At 42.9% G+C, this 21,981-nt stretch overlaps 1 protein-coding gene across 1 annotated transcript; it reads right to left on the bottom strand.

Moving 5' to 3' along the window:
- Window positions 1-15,231: 15,231 nt before the first annotated feature.
- Window positions 15,232-21,196, bottom strand: gprin3b (GPRIN family member 3b). Its single transcript, XM_030421688.1, has 2 exons — window positions 20,730-21,196; window positions 15,232-18,154 (listed from the first exon to the last, which is right to left on the bottom strand). The coding sequence occupies exon 2, from the start codon at window positions 18,065-18,067 to the stop codon at window positions 15,866-15,868; it is 2,202 nt and encodes a 733-aa protein (XP_030277548.1). The 5' UTR covers window positions 18,068-18,154; window positions 20,730-21,196; the 3' UTR covers window positions 15,232-15,865.
- Between the last annotated feature and the right edge of the window lie 785 nt (window positions 21,197-21,981).

Raw genomic sequence — 21,981 nt, 5'->3', positions numbered from 1 at the left:
GCGATGGGTCATGACCGAAAGAATGAGTTCGCGGGTAGAAAGCGGCCGAAATGGGTTTTCTTCGCAGAGTGGCTGGGGTCTCCCTTAGAGATAGGGTAATAAGCTCAGCCATCCGGATGGGACTCGGAGTAGAGCCGCTGCTCCTCTCTGTGGAAAGGAGCCAGTTGAGGTGGTTCAGGCATCTGATGAGGATGCCACCAGGGCCCCTTCCTAGGGAGGTGTCCCTGGCACGTCCAACTGGGAGGAGACCTAGGGGTAGACCCAGGACCAGGTGGAGGGATTATATCTCTTCTCTGGCCTGGGAGCGCCTGGGGATTCCCCAGTCAGAGTTAGCCGATGTGGTCGGGGAAAGGGAAGTCTGGGGCTCGCTACTGAAGCTGCTGCCCCCGCAACCCGATTTTGGATAAGCGGTTGACAATGGATGGAAAATGGCATTATCGTACATTTTGAGTTGAGCTCTTCCAACTCCTAAGGAAATATTTGGGCCTTTAGCTGCTCAGTGCTCCTCTATAGTCACAAGCTGGACGCCAACTATGTCTGTTTGCTGTATGATCCTGAGCAGGTACAGTGGTGTGCAATTTATTTCAGATCTTTCCACTAAAAACAGCTACCAGGTGTATTGGAAAACGATGCAAAAAAAAAAAAAGTGCATTATGTAGTTTTAATCAGGAGAGTATAATCTTTATTGACAGGTTTTGACAGGCACAAATTCATACTATTTTACTTTGTTTATATTTGACGGACCCTGCCACCTTTTCTAGGTTCAAACAATTTTCAGGGGACCTTGTTTTCCTCAGAGAACAGGAGGAGGCACAAACAGGAGGCAGCATGTTGAATAACTGCTAACTTCTAGCTGGCATTAGCTAGAATGCTCAGTTAACTGTGCAGTTAGCAGTATCAGCTGACTTTGCCCAGACTGGGATCTTGATTTCACCCTTGGTGGTTATATTTAACAGATTATAACCAATCCAGACCCTTTTACCTTTAAAGGGCCTATACACCTCTTAAAAGGCTGTATTTCAAATTGACATAATTTTACTCTTGGTGGTTATATTTGACAGATTATAGCCCACCCACTCATTTTTACCTGTTGAAATACCTTTAAAGGGCCAATACACACTGCATGAAAAGTGGCATTTTCGGCCCCGTAAACGCCCGGAAATCTACCTAATTTTCGGCAGTTAACGTCAATTTACAGGCTGTGAACGTGGCATTTGTCTGTGCCGAAAATTGTCGGAAACGAACCATGACGTCAGTGGAGCTCCCGGAGGTGCGAACGGGGTCATTATAAATGTAAACCCCGGTGGGAATATATATATATTCATTCATTTATATTTATGATATCATCAATGACATGAATGAATTTACTGAGGAAAGGAATATTTGCCAGGAAGGAGTTGTTTATTCAAAGAGTTTTATTAGCACAAATACAAACACACAGCATGTACAAAGCATAATCTGCCCACACAACAAACGGGAAGCTCACAAGAGGCCCAAATCCTGCAGCACCGCAAAGTGTCTGTTTTTGCAGACGTCTGTGGTGCGCTGCTACTTCGGAATCGCCTCTCATGTGACTGCAGTGTGGCCAGAGCTCGGTGAGCTCCCGGCTGCGAAAGGACGGAGGTCGCACAATTCATCCAGACACCCGCCATCTTGTGCCGTCTTCCTCCTCAGACATCAGGTCCATGGCGGCGAACTTCGAAAGGTCCACCTCATCCTCAGCTAGCACACTGTCTCGCTTCCATCAGCTGTAAAAACAATCAATAAAGACGATCAGTACTGCACGATGCACTGCATATGGATACAACACATTATTTAATACAATAATAGTCACATTGACCAAAGACGGATCTAATCTAATAAATCTTACCCTCTTTGTCCTCGATCGATTCCGAGCTGAACTCCTCACAGCGTCAGCCTGCGATGCAAGATCTGGTTGTTTGTTGTCCTGCGTACTGTCTCGTAATGTCTTACAGGCAGCTGGAAAACAATTAAAAAGACTGGTATGAATAAAGAAACGTAAGTCACAGTAAAATTAAACGAGGGAGAAAACAGTAACAGTTACTTACACAATGGCGTCATTATCGGCATCGTGTAAATCTGGACTTGCAGACGTGGCTCCGAGCTAAAAGGAGGTCGCGGCCTTGTTATGAGGCGAGGTTAGTCTGTGAAAACAAAATGCTCGCAGCGATAAACCTCCGTGTCCCTCTGCGGCAGCGAAGCTCCGTCCGTCGGCAACATTCTTCGTGGCGACCCGGCAAACCTCCTCCCGTCCGCGCAGACGTCTTCTCGACAATGGCCGGGCCGCTAGCCTAGCGCCTGCTAGCTAGCTTAGCACCTGCTAGCTTAGCCGAACTTGCTTCGTGTCCAATAAAACACAAACACTTCGACTGCGATGGAGAGTCCAACTCACACACTCACAGCCATCGTCCGACAACAGTTCACGGTCTGTTAGTGATAAAACACGACACTGACGACACACACTGTCCACTGTCAGCTGCTCGACAACATTAACTCTCCGCTCCTTCTTCCTCGTCACTCACGCTCCGGTCAATCCGGAAGTGTAAAAACTCTTACAGGTCATGAACTCTCACACGCAATAAGAATTACTTTTCAACTGCTTTTAAAACATTCAGAACCCATGAAATTATAGAAATACTTTTTTAATTTTTTTTATTTACATTTTAATATCTTGGTTATCTCAAAATATTTCATGCAAATTTTAACTTCTTAACAACTGGCGTTTTATCTTTAACTTGTTCTCAGGAGAGAGAGAGAGAAAAGAATAAATAATCTTTTTTTACATAACATTGGCCATTGCTAATGACATACACAGTAATTAATCTAGCATACTTTCATTAAATAAATCCATTCAAGCTAAAATATAAGGGTCTATAATTAGGCTATACTGAGCCTCATCTATTTATACCAGAGATGTTCTTAAAATGAAGTTAACACCTTTTAGAAAAAGATCACCTGGGGTAAAACTCCCCCTGCTACCCTGATTTGCATTTGTATAGCTTACAGCATTTTCATTTACATGTTAAAGCCTCCCATAGAATCAGGGGGAGGGGGGTCATGGGGGGACAACTGCCAAGCAAGGCCCACGTCAATTTCCGACAATTCACAGCAGTTTTCAGTGTTGCCTGCAAATTGCCGCAAACCTGAAATTCCACGTCAATCTACAGTGCCACATACTGACGAAAATCCCACTTTTCATGCAGTGACAACTCATAATAGGTTGTATTTCACCTGCCAAAAAGTGATTGCAGCTCCTAGTTTATGACTGAAAGGTTGTTTCTGCATCAAATTTTCTTGATTTCGCTCTTGGTGGTTATGCTTGACAGATTATAACCAATCCAGCCTGTGACAAAGTGGGTGAGACCACACCATTTGTCCCTTTACATTTCATTTCTATTTGAGTTAGTATGCTTGTGTAGTTTGTTTAACCAGTAGTCCATCTTTGTTCAATATTATGCAGACACATCCTATCCCGGGTTTGGTTTGAGTTTGCAGTATATATTTAAGTACAGATCATTAACATCAACGTGTCCGGCTAAATCAAACACAGACAAGTAATGTTAAGTTAAATAAGTTTATTGGTTTAATTCAGTTTATGTGCAATTAAGTAATCTTTACAGATGCATTGTTTTGTTGCTTTTGTTTCATACTCACCATGTGGTCCATTGGCAAAAGGAGGAAAGGGATATTACTTCCTGCTTTTATAACCTGGATGACATCATCAGTGAGGTCATCGGGCGGTACCATCTATGGGGGGGGGATGCAGATTGTGTGGGAATGCGAAATGTGCATAGTTTGATATGATGTGACATATTTGAGCACAGATGTGTGTGTGATAAAAGCCTATGTGAATTCCCATTGGGTGATGAAATTAAGATTAATAATATGGATGCTTACCGGTTTTTAGAAGGGAGAGGAGGCTTCCCTGCGGCTTGGGTGAGTCCAGGTGGATTCCTGTCTTTGGCTCCCAGCATGCAGGGAAGTCAGAGAAGTGTGTGGTGTCAAAGAGAGAGGACACCAGGTGTGCAGGAGAGTGCACAGTGTGTCTCACTGTAATATTGAATGGAGTTAATTTCAGTCAAGTTGAGTTAACTGTTTTTTTCTTTGATACTTTTTGTAAATATCTTTTTTGTTGTTTGGTTCACTGTGCATTTTGGTGGCACTTTCTGCAAGAATTAAAACTCTATTTTTGATACTTGAACCCTGCGTTGAGAGTCTGCCTCCTACATTCCATTCACTCAGGCCAGCCCTACCACACAGCCTTTAAAGGTCCAGCCCACTACTGCATCTAAAGGGCGACAGTGATTCGTAACCAGGTACCAGCTCTGTCAATCACTCACCCCACACCTCTCTGTCTCCAGCAGCTGCGCCTCGAACAAGCTCACCTACACAGACCCCACCTAATAATCATTGGAAAATGTGAAACAGGATAACAAGGACAGGATAAATAAGATAACCCTATTTAAATGACTTGCTCAATCGAGACTCTGTCCATCCCTTTGCGTATTTCAAAACTGTAAGTTACCATAAATCATAAAGTCTATCCAAAGCGTTTCTCTTGTGGGCCTTACAGAGTCACTTCTGTGTCTGTTCAGGTAAGTAACAGAAGGATTAACATCCTTTGCAGTGCAGACAATGCAGAGTGACAGGGGCCGCTCCGTAACAAAAGCAGAGGTCAGAGGTAATGAGCTTCACAGGGAGGATCTTCGTCTCAGGCGGAATCTCAATACAAAAAGAGGCTCGATTGGGCTACTTGATTCACTTTGGATATCTCAGAATCTGAATCAGAAATCAGTTGGTCTCTACTTCAACACTTCATTCCCTCTCAAGATAAGAACCTTTCTCACATTTTGTCTCTGTGACAAAAGACAGCGATGTAACAAAAGCTGCTGTCTTGCCGAAGACGACATAAAAAAATCATCCTTTTGGGCAGTGTGATGGGTTTGAAAACCACTGCTCAAGAACCTGTCAGTAGCTGCAGTACACTATATGTGTATGAATTCTCCTGCCCATCCCTCTTTCTATCTATCCCTCTCTCCTCCTCTCTTCCTCTCACTGTGTTTCACCTTTATCAGTTTGTTTTGTATCTTCTCGCTCCACCAGGGGACCTATGATTTATGGGCACATCTGTCAGCCACAATAAAGCAGTCTCTAATGAAGCCCGGGAAGGTGACCTTTGTGTGTACAGTACATAGTACGCAGCGAGTATGTATGTGTGCTTGTCTCAAACGTGCATCTTTGCACGTGTATGCTCTGTGACAAAGGTTACGGGGGGGCGCGCTGACGAGCCGAATGGTGAGCAAATCAATGATGAGCTCTAAAAATGCTGGATGCATGACAAACAGAGAGAGAGAGAGAGAGAAGGAATGTTTGAGGAAAGACAAGGGGTGAGCCGCACAAAACTGCGATTGTTTGATAAAGGAACACTCTCATTGCACCACAAACAAATGTAGGCCACGTATTCCACCGGGAACCGGAGCAGCCATCAGGAGGACAAGCCTCACTTCCAGCTATCTGGCTTATACGATAGGAGGATGAATAAGGGGGAGAGGAGCAGTACAGCAGACCGTTTTATGGGAAATATTGTGCGGAGTGGACGCCAGCAGAAGCTTTTAATCACCTCACTTTTGCTGGCTTAGGATGCTTCATTATGATATCATCCTCAAAGAGAGGAAAAGGGCGTCTGGGACAGAGAGAAACGGGGAGCTGGAGTTAAAGGCAGAGAAAGAGGCTCGCAGAAGATGAAAAACGATTGTGAAAAAAGAAGAGCACAGAAATGGTTGAAATCTGGAGTCATTCAGAGCAGTTCTGGAAGCCTGGCTGATGAAGAATTACGTGATCACCAGCCTCCCCTAATTACCCACTCCACAATCTGAAAATATGATCTGTAAATAGTAATTAACGCTCATTCCCCATGATAAAAGTGTATCTAACAGGCCACAAATGATCTGTGAGTGGATAGATTTTTATCCCGGATGATTGTCATGGCTTCCGTCCAAGGACTGTAGCATCTGCAGGCCTTCTATAAGGGGTTTTCTATATGAGCTGGAAAAGCTAATGTGTTTGTGAGGCTAGAACTGGGTCACTGCGAGCAGATCTCAAATCCCAGTACCAGGACAGCAACTTATCTGTGGGACTTCAATTATAGCTCCAAAACGTTGCTGCTGCCCTGAATTCCCTCCAGAATCCGAGGATGCTATTAGTGATCCACACATGGTGAGTGTTGACATCCAAATAGGACTAAGTCATGGCAAGAGCGAGCGTAATGTTTCCTCCTTAAGAATTCCCCACCACAGTGTCCTCAAACATTAAGATTTTTAGATTAGGCAATTGTCCAACTCTAGGTAAACATGGCCTGGCTTAAATTTGATTTAGGAATCAATAAAAGATCTGCAGGTTAAATGCGTAACCTTATCAATTCAATTAAATCTGACAGTGACCTTGAAAAAGAGCCTGAGCGCACGATTCCCCGTTTTCTAAGTAACAAAATCCAGTAAACATTTAAGACAGCACTAAAAAACAACGACCTCTTTCTTTTAAATCTTCTCTGTCAGTGTCCCTGCAGCCTGTTCAGCACTCGCCCAGAGTACCGGCTTCATTACGCTTCAACATCTTAGCGTGAGTCAGGGGAGGCCCTCGGGCTTTAACAGGGGGCTCCTGCTTCCTCTCTTGGACTATCAATCTTTAATTTTAGCTTCTGACACAGCCTGGGAGATTCCTTGTTAAGTGGTAACACTTGAGAGATTATTATTTCGCTCTCAAGCTGTGTATTAGTGCTGAACTGTCACGGTCAGAGATTTAATCACTGAAACAACTATTAACAGCACATTGTTACAGGCTATAAGTTATGATCTTTAAGACAAAAAAAAAGGATTTCAAAGATGGAAACATGACTCATACATTTTGCATTTAATCATGATGGAATCAGTATATATTTGCATATTAGCTAAAGAAACAAAGAGCGTTAAACGATGGGATTGGGCTACAGAGAAGAGCTGCTCATCACTTCTTTTAGGACCATAAACAAAACACAGAATTACTAGAATGGCACTCGGTGAGCTTGTATGCAAAGCCAAATGTGCATCACTGTGCTTTTTATGTTTAAAGACAATATTGTTTGTTTTGTGAGTTTTGCCAACAAATCCCATTAAAAAACACCAAAGCCAGCAATGACTTGATTCTGATAATCATAACCACAACCTGATATATCTCATACATGATCCTGCAAAGTGCATCTAATATGTATTAATCCCCAACAAATGTACTATTTATTCACTGTAAAGTAACGTTTGTTTGAAAGTTGCAGTGCCCAGGTGTTGAAGGAAATGATTGCGCCTTTATTAAAAATAAATGATGTATTTGTGACCCACTTTTGAACCATGTATGTCATCAGCAGTAACTAATGTGCTTAAGCCTGAGTGCCACGGACCTGCAGCGTAGCCAGAAATATTAATTTAGGTGGGCCTGTGGGATACAAGGTGAGCGTGAACCAAAGCAAAAAGTAATTTGTAGATCAACCTGAACAGTATTTCACGCCTTATTATAAGATCTAGGCGAGCTGCAACATTATTTCTGCTTTCCGTACTGCAATAAGCAGAAAAAGCGGAAATTTCTACGTTGTTTTAAAGCACGACTGTTGCAGCAGTGTCAAACCTTGACTTGTGGCAACTGCGATGGCCTACTCACCGAAACATCTGCTTGTCGTCTATTGCTGAAGATCCGTAATGGCAGTGCTGGCCCAAGCCTTTTGTGGGCCCTAAGCAGAATTTGATTTGGGGCCCCCCTCCCACCACCGCGGAGTCACCTGTGCTTGACATTTAATGACACAAATGTCACACTATAATGTTACATTATAAATTGTATGATTAAATCTGTAACTGGTAAATTTGTATGAAGTGGGTGCAAATGGGGGAAGGGGGGTCTGGGGGTCTGGGGGTCCTCCCCCAGAAAATGTTGAAGTTGGTAGTAGTGATTTCCTGTATTCTGGTGCCTTTTTGGGATGGCCAGCTGGAGATTTATTCAGATTCATAGCCTTTTGCTTTTTGACTTGTTGAGGTAGTGACTTCACGCCACGACTTGGGCTTCAGGGGTGTCTAGTTTATGCGCATTACTCAAATGCTGGCAGACACAGCAGTTGTAGGCAGGTATATTGATCATGAAATCAGAATCATCTTGTCTTGAATTATTCATTAATTGATGTTACTTGTTTAATGTCTTTAATAGACAGAGAAGAGAGACACAATCTCAGAGGGAACATGATTTTCAGGCAAAGTAAAGTACGAACTACGTTAAAATCCTTTTCTTTATCGGTCAAAGGTGTTAAACAATGGAATGTGCTAGAAGAAGATGTCAAAAAATCAGCAACACTAAGTGGCTTCAAAAAAAAGTATGTACATTCAATCGTTGATCAGTACAGATCAATACTAGAGGGTTGATAAAGGTCAGAGTCACGAATCAACAGACACTGGGCAGACACTTTGTTGAGACGGCATGTGAGCATGACAAATACCATTCTGTACCCAAACAATAAGTTGAACCTGAGAAAATTGTATGGTCCAAGGCCAATGCCAGTTGTACATAGCAGGATGTTGTTATAATGTGTATCAACAATGTGAGATAACTTAGGTACGAACACTGTGCCACTATTGTGAGTTATCACAAGTTCTTCTGAGCTGTGAAGGACTCAACCCTGTAAATCGGCACACAAGAGTCATTCGATTGAGATTCGTCTAATATTGTCCAACTACGTTCTTAACCAATCAATCAATCGATCAATCCACGATGGAGTTGCTGAGCTGGTCAATGAATGCCATCGACAGAGTGTTCTCAACACGGCGTGCGGGTTCTGGTGAACCGACATGCCCGGACGGGACCTTTATGTCCGGCTACGTTATGGATGGTTGGGGAAAGTGGAGAGTCCTCTGCCTTGCCGCACTGGATGTGGAAGATGTCGAGGACGTGTACATGTTCACGTTCATGACAATTGGAACGATCGCTTTGGGATTTGGAATCTTCATGCAATATTGGAAAATGAGAAAGATCGCTACTGAGCAGACCAGTGCGAGGGCGGACAACGCCAATACTCGGAGTGCTGTGGTCGGGATACGCTCTGACATCTCAACAATCCGCGACTTCGTGATACAGATGCGAGTTGATGTAGCCACCAATCAGGAGGACATGGCGAAGCATTTTTACATTGTATTTTTAATGAAAGCTATAGGCCTGAGCTAGTTAACTTTTTGTCATTTCTTTTTTCTAATTTTACTGGGCATGCCATATTTAGATTTAGATGGCACAGGCACATGTAGGTCCACTCGTGGCTATGCAGCTGCCAAAGACGGGGTAGGGAAAGAAAGAGGAATAGTTCCATATTTTTGAACTTTCTTGTAGAGTTAGATGAAAAGATAAATACTACTGTCATGTCTTTGTGATAAATATGTAGCTGGAACCAGCCGCTGGTTAGCGTAGCTTAGCATAAAGATGCTAAACGAGCATCTCATCTAATCACCAGAAAGCTAAGAAGTTTATTTCCAAAATTGTGGGACTACTTCTTGCGCGACTAATGACTAATATTTGTATTAAAGCTGCTCTTATGACAGTTGGCGGCTGAGACGGGGAGAACGTTGGAAATGACCTGCAACAGAAGTCTGAGCAGATTCCAGCTCAGTACATCTCTAAGACTAACACCCATAGACCACTGAGTCAACAGTATGCTCCACTGCTGGATATCTCTTCCTGTATAAGAATATAGAGTGTAAGGCCTGTGTTAATTAAAATATCCTTGGAAGGCATGGAGCACACAGTCAGTGAGGTGAATATTGAAAGCTGTCCTCTGGTAACTACAGCAGTGGGTGGTATTTGTCCATGTGCCTTTGAAATCCCTCTCCATGCTCCTTGTCACTGGAATAAATCTCCCCCTGTGCTAACCACACCGCCTGTGGCCGAATCTAATCTGCACTTCCAAATGGGAACCAGGCATAACGGCACAGTGGGTAGGGGGTTATTAAAAATTAAACACAGCTAATTAAAGCTGGGGTGAAAGAATCAGGAGTTAGGCCTGTGACCGAGCGGACAGAAATGGACGGAGTCCATGTGGAAAGGAGAAACTGACCGAGACTGGAACAGGAAGGAGTGGAGGAAGAGATAGACACATTAATCTACCTGAGGCTGAATTTGGTATTTAATATGAGTCTACGGATTAGTGATGACAGTTTGACACCCATCCATCAGCATTTCGTGTAAGACATGTCTTAAAGGGACAGTTCTCCCCCAAAATTAAAAATACATATTTTTCCTCTTACTGTTGGTGCTAAGCATCCATCTAGAGTTCTAGAGTTTTGGAGATAGCAGCCTTCGAGATGTCTGCTTTCTCTTAATTATAACTGAACTAGAGGCACTCCGCTTGTGGTGCTCAAAAAAAAAAAAATGTCGACAATATCTCTTTCCAGAAATCATTGTTCAGGACAGTCCACAGAATTTGTTTTGAGCAATTTCATGCAGGAACTAACGTCCTTCTCCTGCTACCAAGGGAATGTGCAGTCTGATTATGGACCAAAAGGCTTGATAACTGTAACAAAGGCTTTATCCAAATGTCCAGACGTCACCTCTCTTGAAAACTTGCAGACTTTGCGGTCACATCCGCAAGAAGTCGGCATGTACCCAGGGCTGTCCAAACCCACAATTCATTCAGTCCTCAAGGGGCCTAAAGCTGACTTTCTGCTGCCACATCATAACAGAGAAATATGTAGAAGCACAGGTTACAGAGGTAAACAATGTTTTTATCATTGCAGTCTCTAGGCCTGTCTATCAGCTTATATCAGTCGCGCAGCCTCACGAATTCACAGACTTGATGTGATGACAGTGAGTACGTCGCAGCATGTTAGATTGAAGTCTGAGAGGGCTCAGTCTCCATCAGTCCAGGGGGTGGACATCTGGATGCCTAATATTTATAACCATACACTATGTAACCTTAAGTCAAGCATCCAGAATCTAATGTGATATGATGAACATCTTTGTTCCACAGATGATACGTGCAACATTTTGGACCTTTACCCCTCCTCTTCTGACATCGTAGCCAATGGGAGAGGTTAGCAACATTGCTTTCAGACATTTCTATGTTTTAGCCTTGCTCTTGAATTAGGTTTATAAGTTTACTTGCTATCTTAAACGTAATGTGTAATATGCCAACATATGCCTATGTCATTTATTTGGTACAGGAGCACAAGTTTTTGATTATTTTTCCCTGGCTGGTTTTGTGACTCACCTTTTTGATCAGAATAAATGTAGATCTCCTTGAAAGACATCCTGGACCGAGCTGCTCCATCGTAACACAACACTTAGGCTAGACACCACCGGTTACATAAGCTAACTAAGATAGCTAACTTTGAAGCTAAAAGGACCGCCAAAAGGACGCCAATGTTTACATCCCTGGTTGTCACGAGCACCAGCCTCTCACCCATGAGCCTTACAGTAGAGAGAAAAAAAGTTCCTAAAGAAATGCTGACAACAAGGTCTGTAGATTATCTTGAGTAACTGGGTCAAAGAGAAATTGCTGTTAAGTTTTTCAAATGTATTATTTTTATCTCCAAAACTCAGCAGCTCAAACCAAATCATTGCAGATCGATACATAACACTGAGGTAAGAGGAAAAATGTGTATTTTTTGATTTGTGGGTGAATGGCCCCTTTAAATAAGACACTATTTATGTAATGAGGTCACAGGGATTCACTGCTACTACCAGAAACGTTCCCCGACTCTTGTTTTTACACAAATCTGAGCAGGTAGGATGGGACAGATATAAGTACAACTCAGACGCTGTGTCCTCTGATCCCAGTGGATCAAGGAAAAGGCATTAGGATTAGGCGCTTCAGTCTGCGCAGACTTACAGGTTGTGACATTTCATAGCACAGAGATTATGACTACAGAGGACTCTTTTCCCCTGCTATCTCGTCCTGATCCTAAAAGGAAGTGGCATGCGTGTTAAGACAATAAAAGCAGTCGGCTGAAATCAGTGTTAACCCAGTCAGGGGAGTAAATGCGCACTGAAAGGACGTTTTGGCCATTAAATAATGTTTTTTGGGAGATATTCTTACGTGTATGAAGCATTTTAGTCAAAGCAAAGTTGATTGAAAAATATTACGTTAAATTGTTATTATCATGTTATTACACTGAACCATGGAGGGTAGGAACATTATCTGACAAAAATCAGAAGAGCTTCACAACTAACCTGGGAACGTTAATTAAATCAGAGGAGCAGATGATCTCACACTGATACTCTATTAAATTGCATATAATTGACACTGAGTGTAGGGTCTAGGCTTGCACACAACAATCATCTCCATTACTGATTCATTTTTTGATAATTTTTTTGTCATCGGTTAATAATTTGGTCTACAAAACAACAGATTACAGTAACATTTCTTGTCACCATTTCTCTTGTTCTGTCCAAACAACAGTCACAAAAAACAAAATTACTAAATTAATGATAATATAAGACAAATAAAGAGGACAGATCTTCAGATTTCAGAGGCTGGATCTGCATAACATTTGCCATGTTTGCTTGAATAATGATTAATCGTTATCTAGATAGCTGCTGATTTATTTTCTGTCGATTAATTATGAATCAACTAATCATCGCAGCTCTAATTGTGTCTTTGCCTCACAATCTTTCATCTTTAATGATGTGCTAACTGCCAATCAGTATAAAAGGACCCACAAGGCCATGAATCCAATCAGAAGCATGAAAAGACAGAAGCACCTGTCTGTTGCCTAATCATTATCAAATGTCTCTGTGTTGATTTGAAATCAATTCTGAGCTTTTTTGAGGTTTTTAATACCTGCTTCAAAACTTGAAACCCCTCTACACCTTCAGCACATTTACAGGTGTCTTCACTTGTTTAATAATTGTGGCTCTAATCATTTCAAATGGCTGTCTTCGGCTGACTTGAGGCGTCCATGTTTGTTTGGTTTCTTCTGCACCATTAGACGCCAAGTCAGATATATCTGAGCTTCAGGAAACATGTCCTCGTCTTAGTTGGATGTCAGCTTGGACGTTAACGCGTTTACACCGTTTACAAGTTGGAAACTTGTAACTAAGAAAACTTCCAGCGGCAAAAAAATCAACCAGAAAACACTGAGTGGGTGTTTGGAGCCCTGCACCTCACTTACTCTCTGGTGCCATTTTGGAAAATCAAGACAACCGGCATCTTCTCTCTGATTTAGTTTAAATATTCATTCTTGGCATCTTAAAACCTGAATAATATTAACTTTTTAACATTAGCTGCTGTCTGTTTTAGTGTCTCTGGGCACTCAGATCTCACTCTGGTATCTGACAGTAAACAATGGGAAATGGACCATTTCGGTAACACTTTCAATGAAGGCCATGTTTATGAGCTATTATAAACACATTCATAGTTCTTATAAGACATCATAATGTCTTATGAATGTGCAGGACAGTTTAACAAGGTTTTTCCCTAAAAGCTTACAGAGTCATGCTATAGCATATCATTGATGTTTGTAACACAATATGTTCCCTCAAAAATCTAGACTTTATAACCTGTAACGACAAGTTAGAGCAATTCTGTACATGTCTTTATAACTGGTAATAAGTTATCATAATTAATGCATGTGTTTCCTTTGGTAACAGTTCTATGAAGCCCATGTCTGTAATGCATTATAAAGCTTCTATAGTTACGTAAAATCATAAAAATAAGCACTCATATTATATCACCATTATAATGCATTATAAACATGAGCTGACTAGAAAAATTTTACCAGTTTTTATACATGTAATTGTTGGTTAACAGTGAAGCGACTATTAACTCAAGTTGAATTAACTATACATTTACCATTTATTAATGGTGATTATCATGAAGATTTCCTATCTCCATACAGATAAAACTGAAACCATCCGGTAGTTGGAGGTATTCTGTTTAAGCTATGCTGATTAGCGCATTCATGCAAAACCTGCACTGATAATAACATCTTCTTGTCCAGGCCCAGATGCTTAAACTTTGTTTGTTTAGTCTCCCTGTTGATCAAAAGAAAATAGTTGGAAGCTAACCAGTCTCCAAACAAACTTCATGCCCTTGTTAGAGATCAGAAACAGTCTCGTTAAGTTTGACACTGGTTGATCAAGCGCAGCCTACAGCCTACTGTACCTTTCCTCTCTGCTGCAGTCTGTCCCTGCCTTACATCTTCTGTGGACGGTGCTGATGTTGCCTGCTGCTCTCACGTCCCCTGACATGTACACTTGGCCGCCACACAAACATCATTGCTTCTTGAGATACTGATGCACTCAATCTTTGATCCTGGTTTCAGAAATGTAACATATTTTTTATATATATATATATATAATGAACCTTTTATATCTACAGAGGTAGCACAGGATCTGATATGTTGCACCACAGTGTCTCTAAACGGACAAACCAGATACTCATTTCCTTCTTGCATTTTTTTAGTGGCCACTGCAGAGGAAGTTGAGGCGAGGGTTATTCAGTTGGTTGCAACCTCACCACTAGATGCCACTATATCCTACACACAGCGACCTTTCAACCGTTGTGTCAAGTAAACAAACCTCAGGAAAGAAGCTTAAACATCACCAGGACAGGGCAGCTGAACCTGCCTGAAGTCAGCCCAGTCGCCAAGCTATAATGTTAGCGGGTAACTTTCTCCAAATAGATACGTCCGAGGTTGGAATGTGTATCAAAGTGGCATATCCTGTTCACATTCTATGCCTTTTAGCCACCTTTCTTATGAGGGGGAGGAGGGGACAGTGGTTATGTTATTACAAGCCAACACGGCTGCCTAACAGCCGACCACATATTGAGTCCCACCACTGGATATTTTTATAATTCCAGCCATGTGGCCATAAAGCTGGCTGATTTTTAAGGAGACCCGTGGACATTTGTAGTTGTATATGGGGACCAAATCAGGCTATTTTTGTTACAGGAAGTGGAACCATCTCTATTCATGATTTTGGATCGAAAACAGGTATTTTAAGCCAAACCATGATTTTTTTCCTAACCCTAACCTAGTAAGTTTTGCATGTAAACCTCACCAGAGCAATAGGAAATTCAACCTTGACAAACACAAAGAAATGTTGAGTTTTAACGTATCTGTGGCTTTTGCAAAAAATCACTTAGCTAGCATTCATTCTGGCGACTTGGTTGCTTCTCCAAAGGGCAGAATTGAAGAATATGTAAAGCTCAACTTAGATTTTTGTTTTTTTAATAGAAAACCAAAGAAGAACAGAGATTAAACAGCGCATGTATGCATACAGTTCCTTTTGGCACAACATAATCACTCACTTGAATGTGCACGAAAAAGAAAAATACAGCAGTCTTATAAATATAGGGCCCCAAAACACCTCAGAAACGTATAACAAATGCACCAAATGTAATGAGATGTTGGTTTTAATATATTTGCACAAATATTCTGACAGGAAGTAACATGTCGACCTCACGATCAGTGCCTTTTACTGAGAAGGTTCGGACTTCATCTCAGGTCATACGTTACATCTTGTGACTAATATACATGCGTTTCACTATTATTGCCTTTATTGCCTTGTTATTCAAAAATGTTTTTTTTCTCTCTCTTTTTTGTAATAGCTATTTCTAGAAAATAAGTCTTGAGTTGTTCATTTTATATTTTATATTTTACTACCTTCTTTGATCACATACATCACAAATAGTTTGACTCTTTATGCTACAACACTCTGGTATACTTACAGGGATCGTCGCCCCCCCATTAATGTTTCACTTGGCATTGCGCTCGTGACGAGGGGAGGACAGTTTGACCTCTAGGAAAAAAGGGAGGAGTTCGACATTGGCTACTGCCATGCTGTGCTACTCGAGGACGGAGGAGGGAGGGGGACGCACGCAGCAGTTGGGCCGTCTGACATTTTGCAGCATTGACCTGAAAATGTTCTGCTGCCTCCTTTTGTTCTTCCTGCCTTGTTGCGGCGACTCGACAGCGGAGACTGACTTCCGGAGGGAGGTCCGGACGATCAGTTTCCGCTCCTGCTCCTTGATTTTGCACTGCAAGTGGCTCTGGATGGCAAAACCGAGGGACTCTGGGTCCACAGAGGCGCCGTAGACCTCCCATGTCATCCCTTGTTCGTCCCAGACGACATCATGGACGCTCTTTCCTTTCTCCTTCTGGTCATCCTCTTCTTCTTTTCTCTGCGGCTCTATTTTCTGCTTGCCGGACTTTGCCCCCTTCGTTTTCCCCCCAGCTTTAGCCTTCTCTTTAGGACTCCCAGCTTTATTTTTAGTTGGACCTGACTTTGATGTAGTGCTTGTTGCTGTTGTTGTTGGCAGGGCCTGGCTGGGTTTGGTTGTAACAGCAGCCTGAGACAGCGCAGCATTGTTACTGTCAGCAGATCCTGGCTTGGTAGCAACGGCTGTCTCTGGGGGTGTTCTTGATTTGAGAGAGGGAGCTTCAGCAGCGGCTGTTTTCACTGCAGATGTCTGAACTTCTGCTTTAGACTGGGAGTTACCTGTCTCTGCTTTCTCCTTGTGATTGCTGTGTTCGATGTTGATTTGATAAACTGGCTGGGTGTTGCACAGAGACAAGCTGGGGTCTTTAGGCTTCACTTCTAACCCTTTATCTTGCTGCTGGGGCAAAGCATCTGAGTGGAAAACAACACCGGCAGTCTGGTTCGGGCACATCTCCGCCTCAACGGTGAGTCTCTCTGACCTCGGATCAGAAGAGGCGGACAGAGTACTTATGTTCATCTGATGCAGCCCAACACTCCTGTCGACCTGGTAGACTACAGCCAGGCTCTGCACCTCCTCTCTGGGGACTGCACCACCACCGCTTGGCCTGCGGGTCACAGCGAAGGGCAGCAGGCTCGGACTTGTGGCCACGGCCTTGCTGCACATGTAAGCCACCGCCTGAACCTCCATATCCTGACGCTGCTTGACCGGGGTGCATGACGGGGTTACGGTCATCGTCGCAGCCTCTCGGTACAGCTTGCAGAGCTGCTGCCCTTCAAAGGCAGCTGTGTCAGTCTGGCTGACTCCCTCAGCCACCTGCCCTTGTGCCGCCATCTTTGGTGAAGCCTTGGGCAGAGCGGCGGAGTCTGTCTGTGAAGACACCGGCTGATGTTTATCTGAGGAGACTTGTGGTTTCTTTACTGGTGGCAAATCCTTCTCTGGATGTGTTGAACTTGAATTCTTATTTGTAAACCCGGCCTCTGCATCTTTGCTGTCAGACGGAGGTGTATTGGAGCTAAGTGGAGCTGCGGTAGCTTCCACACTTTGTTTAGGTTCGGGCGTCTCTTGCTGACTGACGGAGCTTTGTGAGCAGCTACGTATATGATCGGGCTCTGGAGCTTTCTGTGGTGCAGCAGTGTTCTTGTTCTTGGGAGCCGAAGCACTCCCTTTTTTGTCGTTTTGTGGTTCGGATGCCGTATGCCTCAATTCACAGGCGCTGTTAAGATTTCTATTATTTGGAGATGCATGTTTATTACTGTCCTCTCCTGCTGTGGCTTTGGGTGAAGATGTCAGCTGTGCACTCCCCTCCTCTGCAGCACTTGGCCCTTTTATTCTGCAGTCGTTGGTCTGCATGTCGACCTTTGTTGCTGAAAGAGCAGGCAACACAGCAGCCTTACAGATTGCCTTTTCATCAGCCAGGCTTAACATTTTCACATTAGCGTTAGAATCCCTCTGGTCACATCCTGCCTCACCCACACCTTGGCCTGTTGAGGGCAGCGCTGGCACCGGTTTGTCTCCGCCTGTCACATGCTCTGATTTATTTCCATTAGTCGGAACTGGTTTGTCTGACACGTCGCCGCTCACTGCTTCACCTCCCTTGGAGGCTGTTTTTTGGGTATGCTGGATTGTGTTAGTGGGAGAAGCAGTCAGAGGTGTGTTATCCTGTTTGTGGTCAGGAGATGGGAGAGTGGGGTTTGGACAAACCTGAGAGAGTTTGAGGTTGGGCTCTTTAGCCCAGTTGGCATTCGGCTCCTTATTGCCCAGCGTGTCCACCACAGCCAGCTGAGGCACCATCTGGACCGTCACTGTCCTTTTTGGGTTAGTTCCCATGCCGGATTCACTGTTTCAGTCTTTAAATATTGTCGTAATCCAAGGAGGAAAACAGACGCAGATTTGCCAGTCACGCCGCGCGATTTCCTAAAGGAGGGAAATAAAAACAGACTCAGTTTGTTTTCAACGACGGAGCTGAACTTTTCATTGCCTTCAATCTTGAATTAGACAAAAAGAATCTGACCAGGCTCACAGAGCAGTCCAGGCCTATGTGAGCATTATGTAAATTCAGTCTAACATTCCAGGTAGTTTCTTTGAACAGTCATTAACATGCATTTACATAATCAGTGTTAGAATAAAAGCGAAGCACCAGAACAATCAACGACCTGTATTTGCCTAATTTAACTTGTGCTTTGAATTAAGATTAATGTATATGTGATTCCAAGGCTAATGATCAAATTAATCATAACATACATACGCTAAAGACTTTACTGTATGTAATTTAGTCTACTTCTCTTTATTTATCTTTACTGTGATTGTTGTTGATCTGTTAGATCTAGTGTGTGTTTCCTGTCTCTTACATGCTCCTCGAAACTTGCTTGTGATAAGATGCTGTGAAATGCATGGCTATAACTTACACACACACAACATTCAGATACCTATAGAAACGTATCATTGATATGTTTCCAATAAAGAAGTTTAGCCTACGTCAAACTAGTATAACTTTAGGGAGGGAATCCCTAAAGAGAATGCAGAAATGCTATCAGACGAAAGAAAAGCAAAGTTTATAAACCTCGAAGGAAAGTACAGAAATAAAATATCGACATACGCAGGCTGAAAGAAAGCTTACAGATAGAACATACTTTTGTTTAAAATAAATTAAAAAACAGCGTTTTCACCCGAGCTGTGGACAAACTGCCTCACCCACGACACCCCCTCACCCCACCCAAACAACCACCTGACCCCAGTGTGCAACAACCATTAATGTTTTTAGGGCGTCATCAAGTTTTAGGTCCATTTACATACTTTTTTTATATGGACAATTTACATATACATTATCTTTTTATGTGACACTGCTATGACATGGATTACTGCAGAAGAAAGTTTTGTTGTATTTTATTATGCAATAATGCACTTTATAACATGATTATACCGTGCAAGAGCAATAACATCGATCACATCAATTTCAGCACTCATTTTCTGGAGTATCAACACACCAATACCAGTTGCACTTTCTCATTCTCTCGTCTCTCTGAAAGCAACAAAATCACAATATTTGTAAAGGCCGGACCTAACTAGAAAATAAAGGTTTCTTTAAAAAGTGTTAATATTTGATAGCCTTTCTCCTGTTATAAGCCAAGAATGAAAGCTTGTATCTTGCCCTGGTGCAGCCTTCAAATGTTTATCTTTTAAAAAATGATAAGCCCCTTTATGTTGCACCAAGTGGTGCTGAATACTGATGTTTTTTTAAGGTATTGTATCACAGTTAGAAATTCCAGTGACAACACAATGATTCGTTGAAATTGTGTAACACTTATTACAAAACAACCCTGCGGAATGCCAAACGTGCTGAAAGCGTTGCCTGAAAACAATTACTCATCTGTTTAAGACCTCTTCCTGTCACTGCATATTAACAGAAAAGGTTTGAAAGCCAAAGAGACGTGTGTGTATGTGTGTGTTTGTGTGTGTGTGTGTGTGCGTGTCTCCGGCTCTTTTGTCCCGTAATCAATCTTGTATAAATCCTCGTCATTGACCTACAGTTTCACAAATCTCCTCACACAGGCCTGATGAATGACTCCATCTCAGTCTGTCTCCTAAAAGTGTCAAAGCATCTGGGCCAATTCTGCAAGTAATGTGCCAGCACTCAGCAGACGTCTGAAATATCTGATCCTTCGGAGACAGACAAATGAATCGCGCTGGGATCAGGACTTCAGTCATACAGGGCAGCCACATCCAGAGGGGAGGAAGAGGCATCAATCTTACAGGAGAGCCGGCTGTCCATTTCCATTTACTGATGATAATCCATTCCGCATAATGTGCAGTTCATCTGCCTTGTCTTTTTGAGTTTTTTTTCTCCCCTGATCACAGCCAGAAGCATCACCACAAGTCCCCAACAACAACAGAACAGATTTCACCCCATCAGATCACATTTATGTCTAGAATGAGTGCTGTGAGTCTTATTCTGACAGTGATCACCTACCTTTTGTGTGCACCTGATGACCTGAAAGCATCGTTTCCTGACGTGTGACTTGAATAAAGAAACAGAACAGCAAGGCTTTTGTTTTGGGTCAGGGACAGGTGTAGCCCATTTGTGTGTGCTCTCCCACTAAGCATCTGCGTGTCTGTTGTCAGAGTGCAAATATTTATGGGAAAGCGTAGCCTGACTGTAAATTAGACATCAACAATTCAAAACGCCCTGGTGTCTGGGATTTCTTCTTCTTTTTTTTTTGTTGCCTGCAGCAGTTTAGAAAGAGTGCATGCAGAATGTGAATTCATGCACAGCGGCACACATTGCAGACATTAAAGTGATGCACACGACCCATTCGGGGAGCCAATTAACATCTATGTCATGTTCTGTACCAGCCTGCATCCGAGTCCCTGTCCCACCCCAACATCTCAGAGGCCACCGATATTTACTGATTTGATATGACCTTGCGGACAAATTGAACATCTGACACAAAGGGAAAGCACAGTGCGAAGGAAGAGAGCAGGGTTCGCTTACCTGCAGAGCCGCGTTGCGTCCCGTGTCTTTAGGGTGCCGTGTGCGCGTCGGTGTCAGTGAGATGAGGCTAAACCCTAGAAATGCATATGGGGAAAAAAAAAAAAAAAAAAAAAGCAGCAACACTGTGTCGGTGACACCAAGCCACGCCTTCCACCACAATATGGGTCTTAGAGGTATCGATCCTCCACGGCAGAGCGCAAAAATTCAAGCGCCCTGACTGACTGACCGTGCGCAATGAGTCACCGCCGTCCGACCGATGGATGCTGCTGGGGACGGGGATGCTGCTGCCTCCGGGGTCTCCGCCAGCCAGCGTCTCCTCATGCCAGGAAAAAGTGCAGCTTTTTCTCACAAAATGGACCTGTCATGGTGTGTGCAGCTATCCCGGACTGAGCTGGTCCAGGCAGGCAGCGTGGTGCTGCAGAGTAAACCAGATGAATGGATGAATGGGGAGGAGGGGCGGGGGGTGTGAGGGTGGAGGGTGGAGGGAGGCAGTGCTGTATCAGCCGCAGGCATCCACAGGAGCATCACTTGCAAATTGATTACTTTTAGATCCATGCAGCGTTATCATTTGTCTGCGCACAGGCAGCCTGCACCCCAGATGATGTGTGGTTTTATTCAGCTGTGCCTTTTTTAAAAAAATTTTTTTTGCATCATTTAGAGATGGATTCATGAGAAGACACGTGTGTTGTTTACAGGACGTGTCTGCTTGAAGAGATGCATGAAGGGACATCAGGTTGTGTTGCTGAAGAGAGGCTACACCTTTACATTCAAAACTGCATCCGGGAAATGAGAGATTTTAAGAGGTCTACAGGATAAAATCCCTTCATAATCAGGAGATTTGAAATAGGTGTGCTTTGATGGAATGTAACTAAGTACATTTACTCAAGTGCTGTACATAAGTAATCTTGAGGTACTTGTACTTTTCTCCACTATATTTGGCAGGCAATGTGTATTGTACCTTTTACTCACTATGTGTATTTGTTACTTACTTTGCAGATTACATGCTGAATTTAATCAGATACCTCCACATTCCAAACTGTATTTGGAAAATGAGAGATTTTCCTCTGAGTTTGTTATCTAAGTACAATTTTGAGGTACTTGACTATTTCCTTATTTTGCTACTTCATACTTCCATTTAACTTTATTTGCAGGCAAATATTGTACTTTTCACTCACTACATTAATTTGATACCTTTAGTTACTAGTAACTTTGTATATTACACGCTGCATCTGAATGGAATCAGGTACATTTT

The sequence above is a fragment of the Sparus aurata genome, chromosome 1 (assembly GCF_900880675.1).
Source record: "Sparus aurata chromosome 1, fSpaAur1.1, whole genome shotgun sequence".
Lineage (NCBI taxonomy): Eukaryota > Metazoa > Chordata > Actinopteri > Spariformes > Sparidae > Sparus > Sparus aurata.
This window is presented reverse-complemented; position numbering and strand designations above follow the sequence as displayed.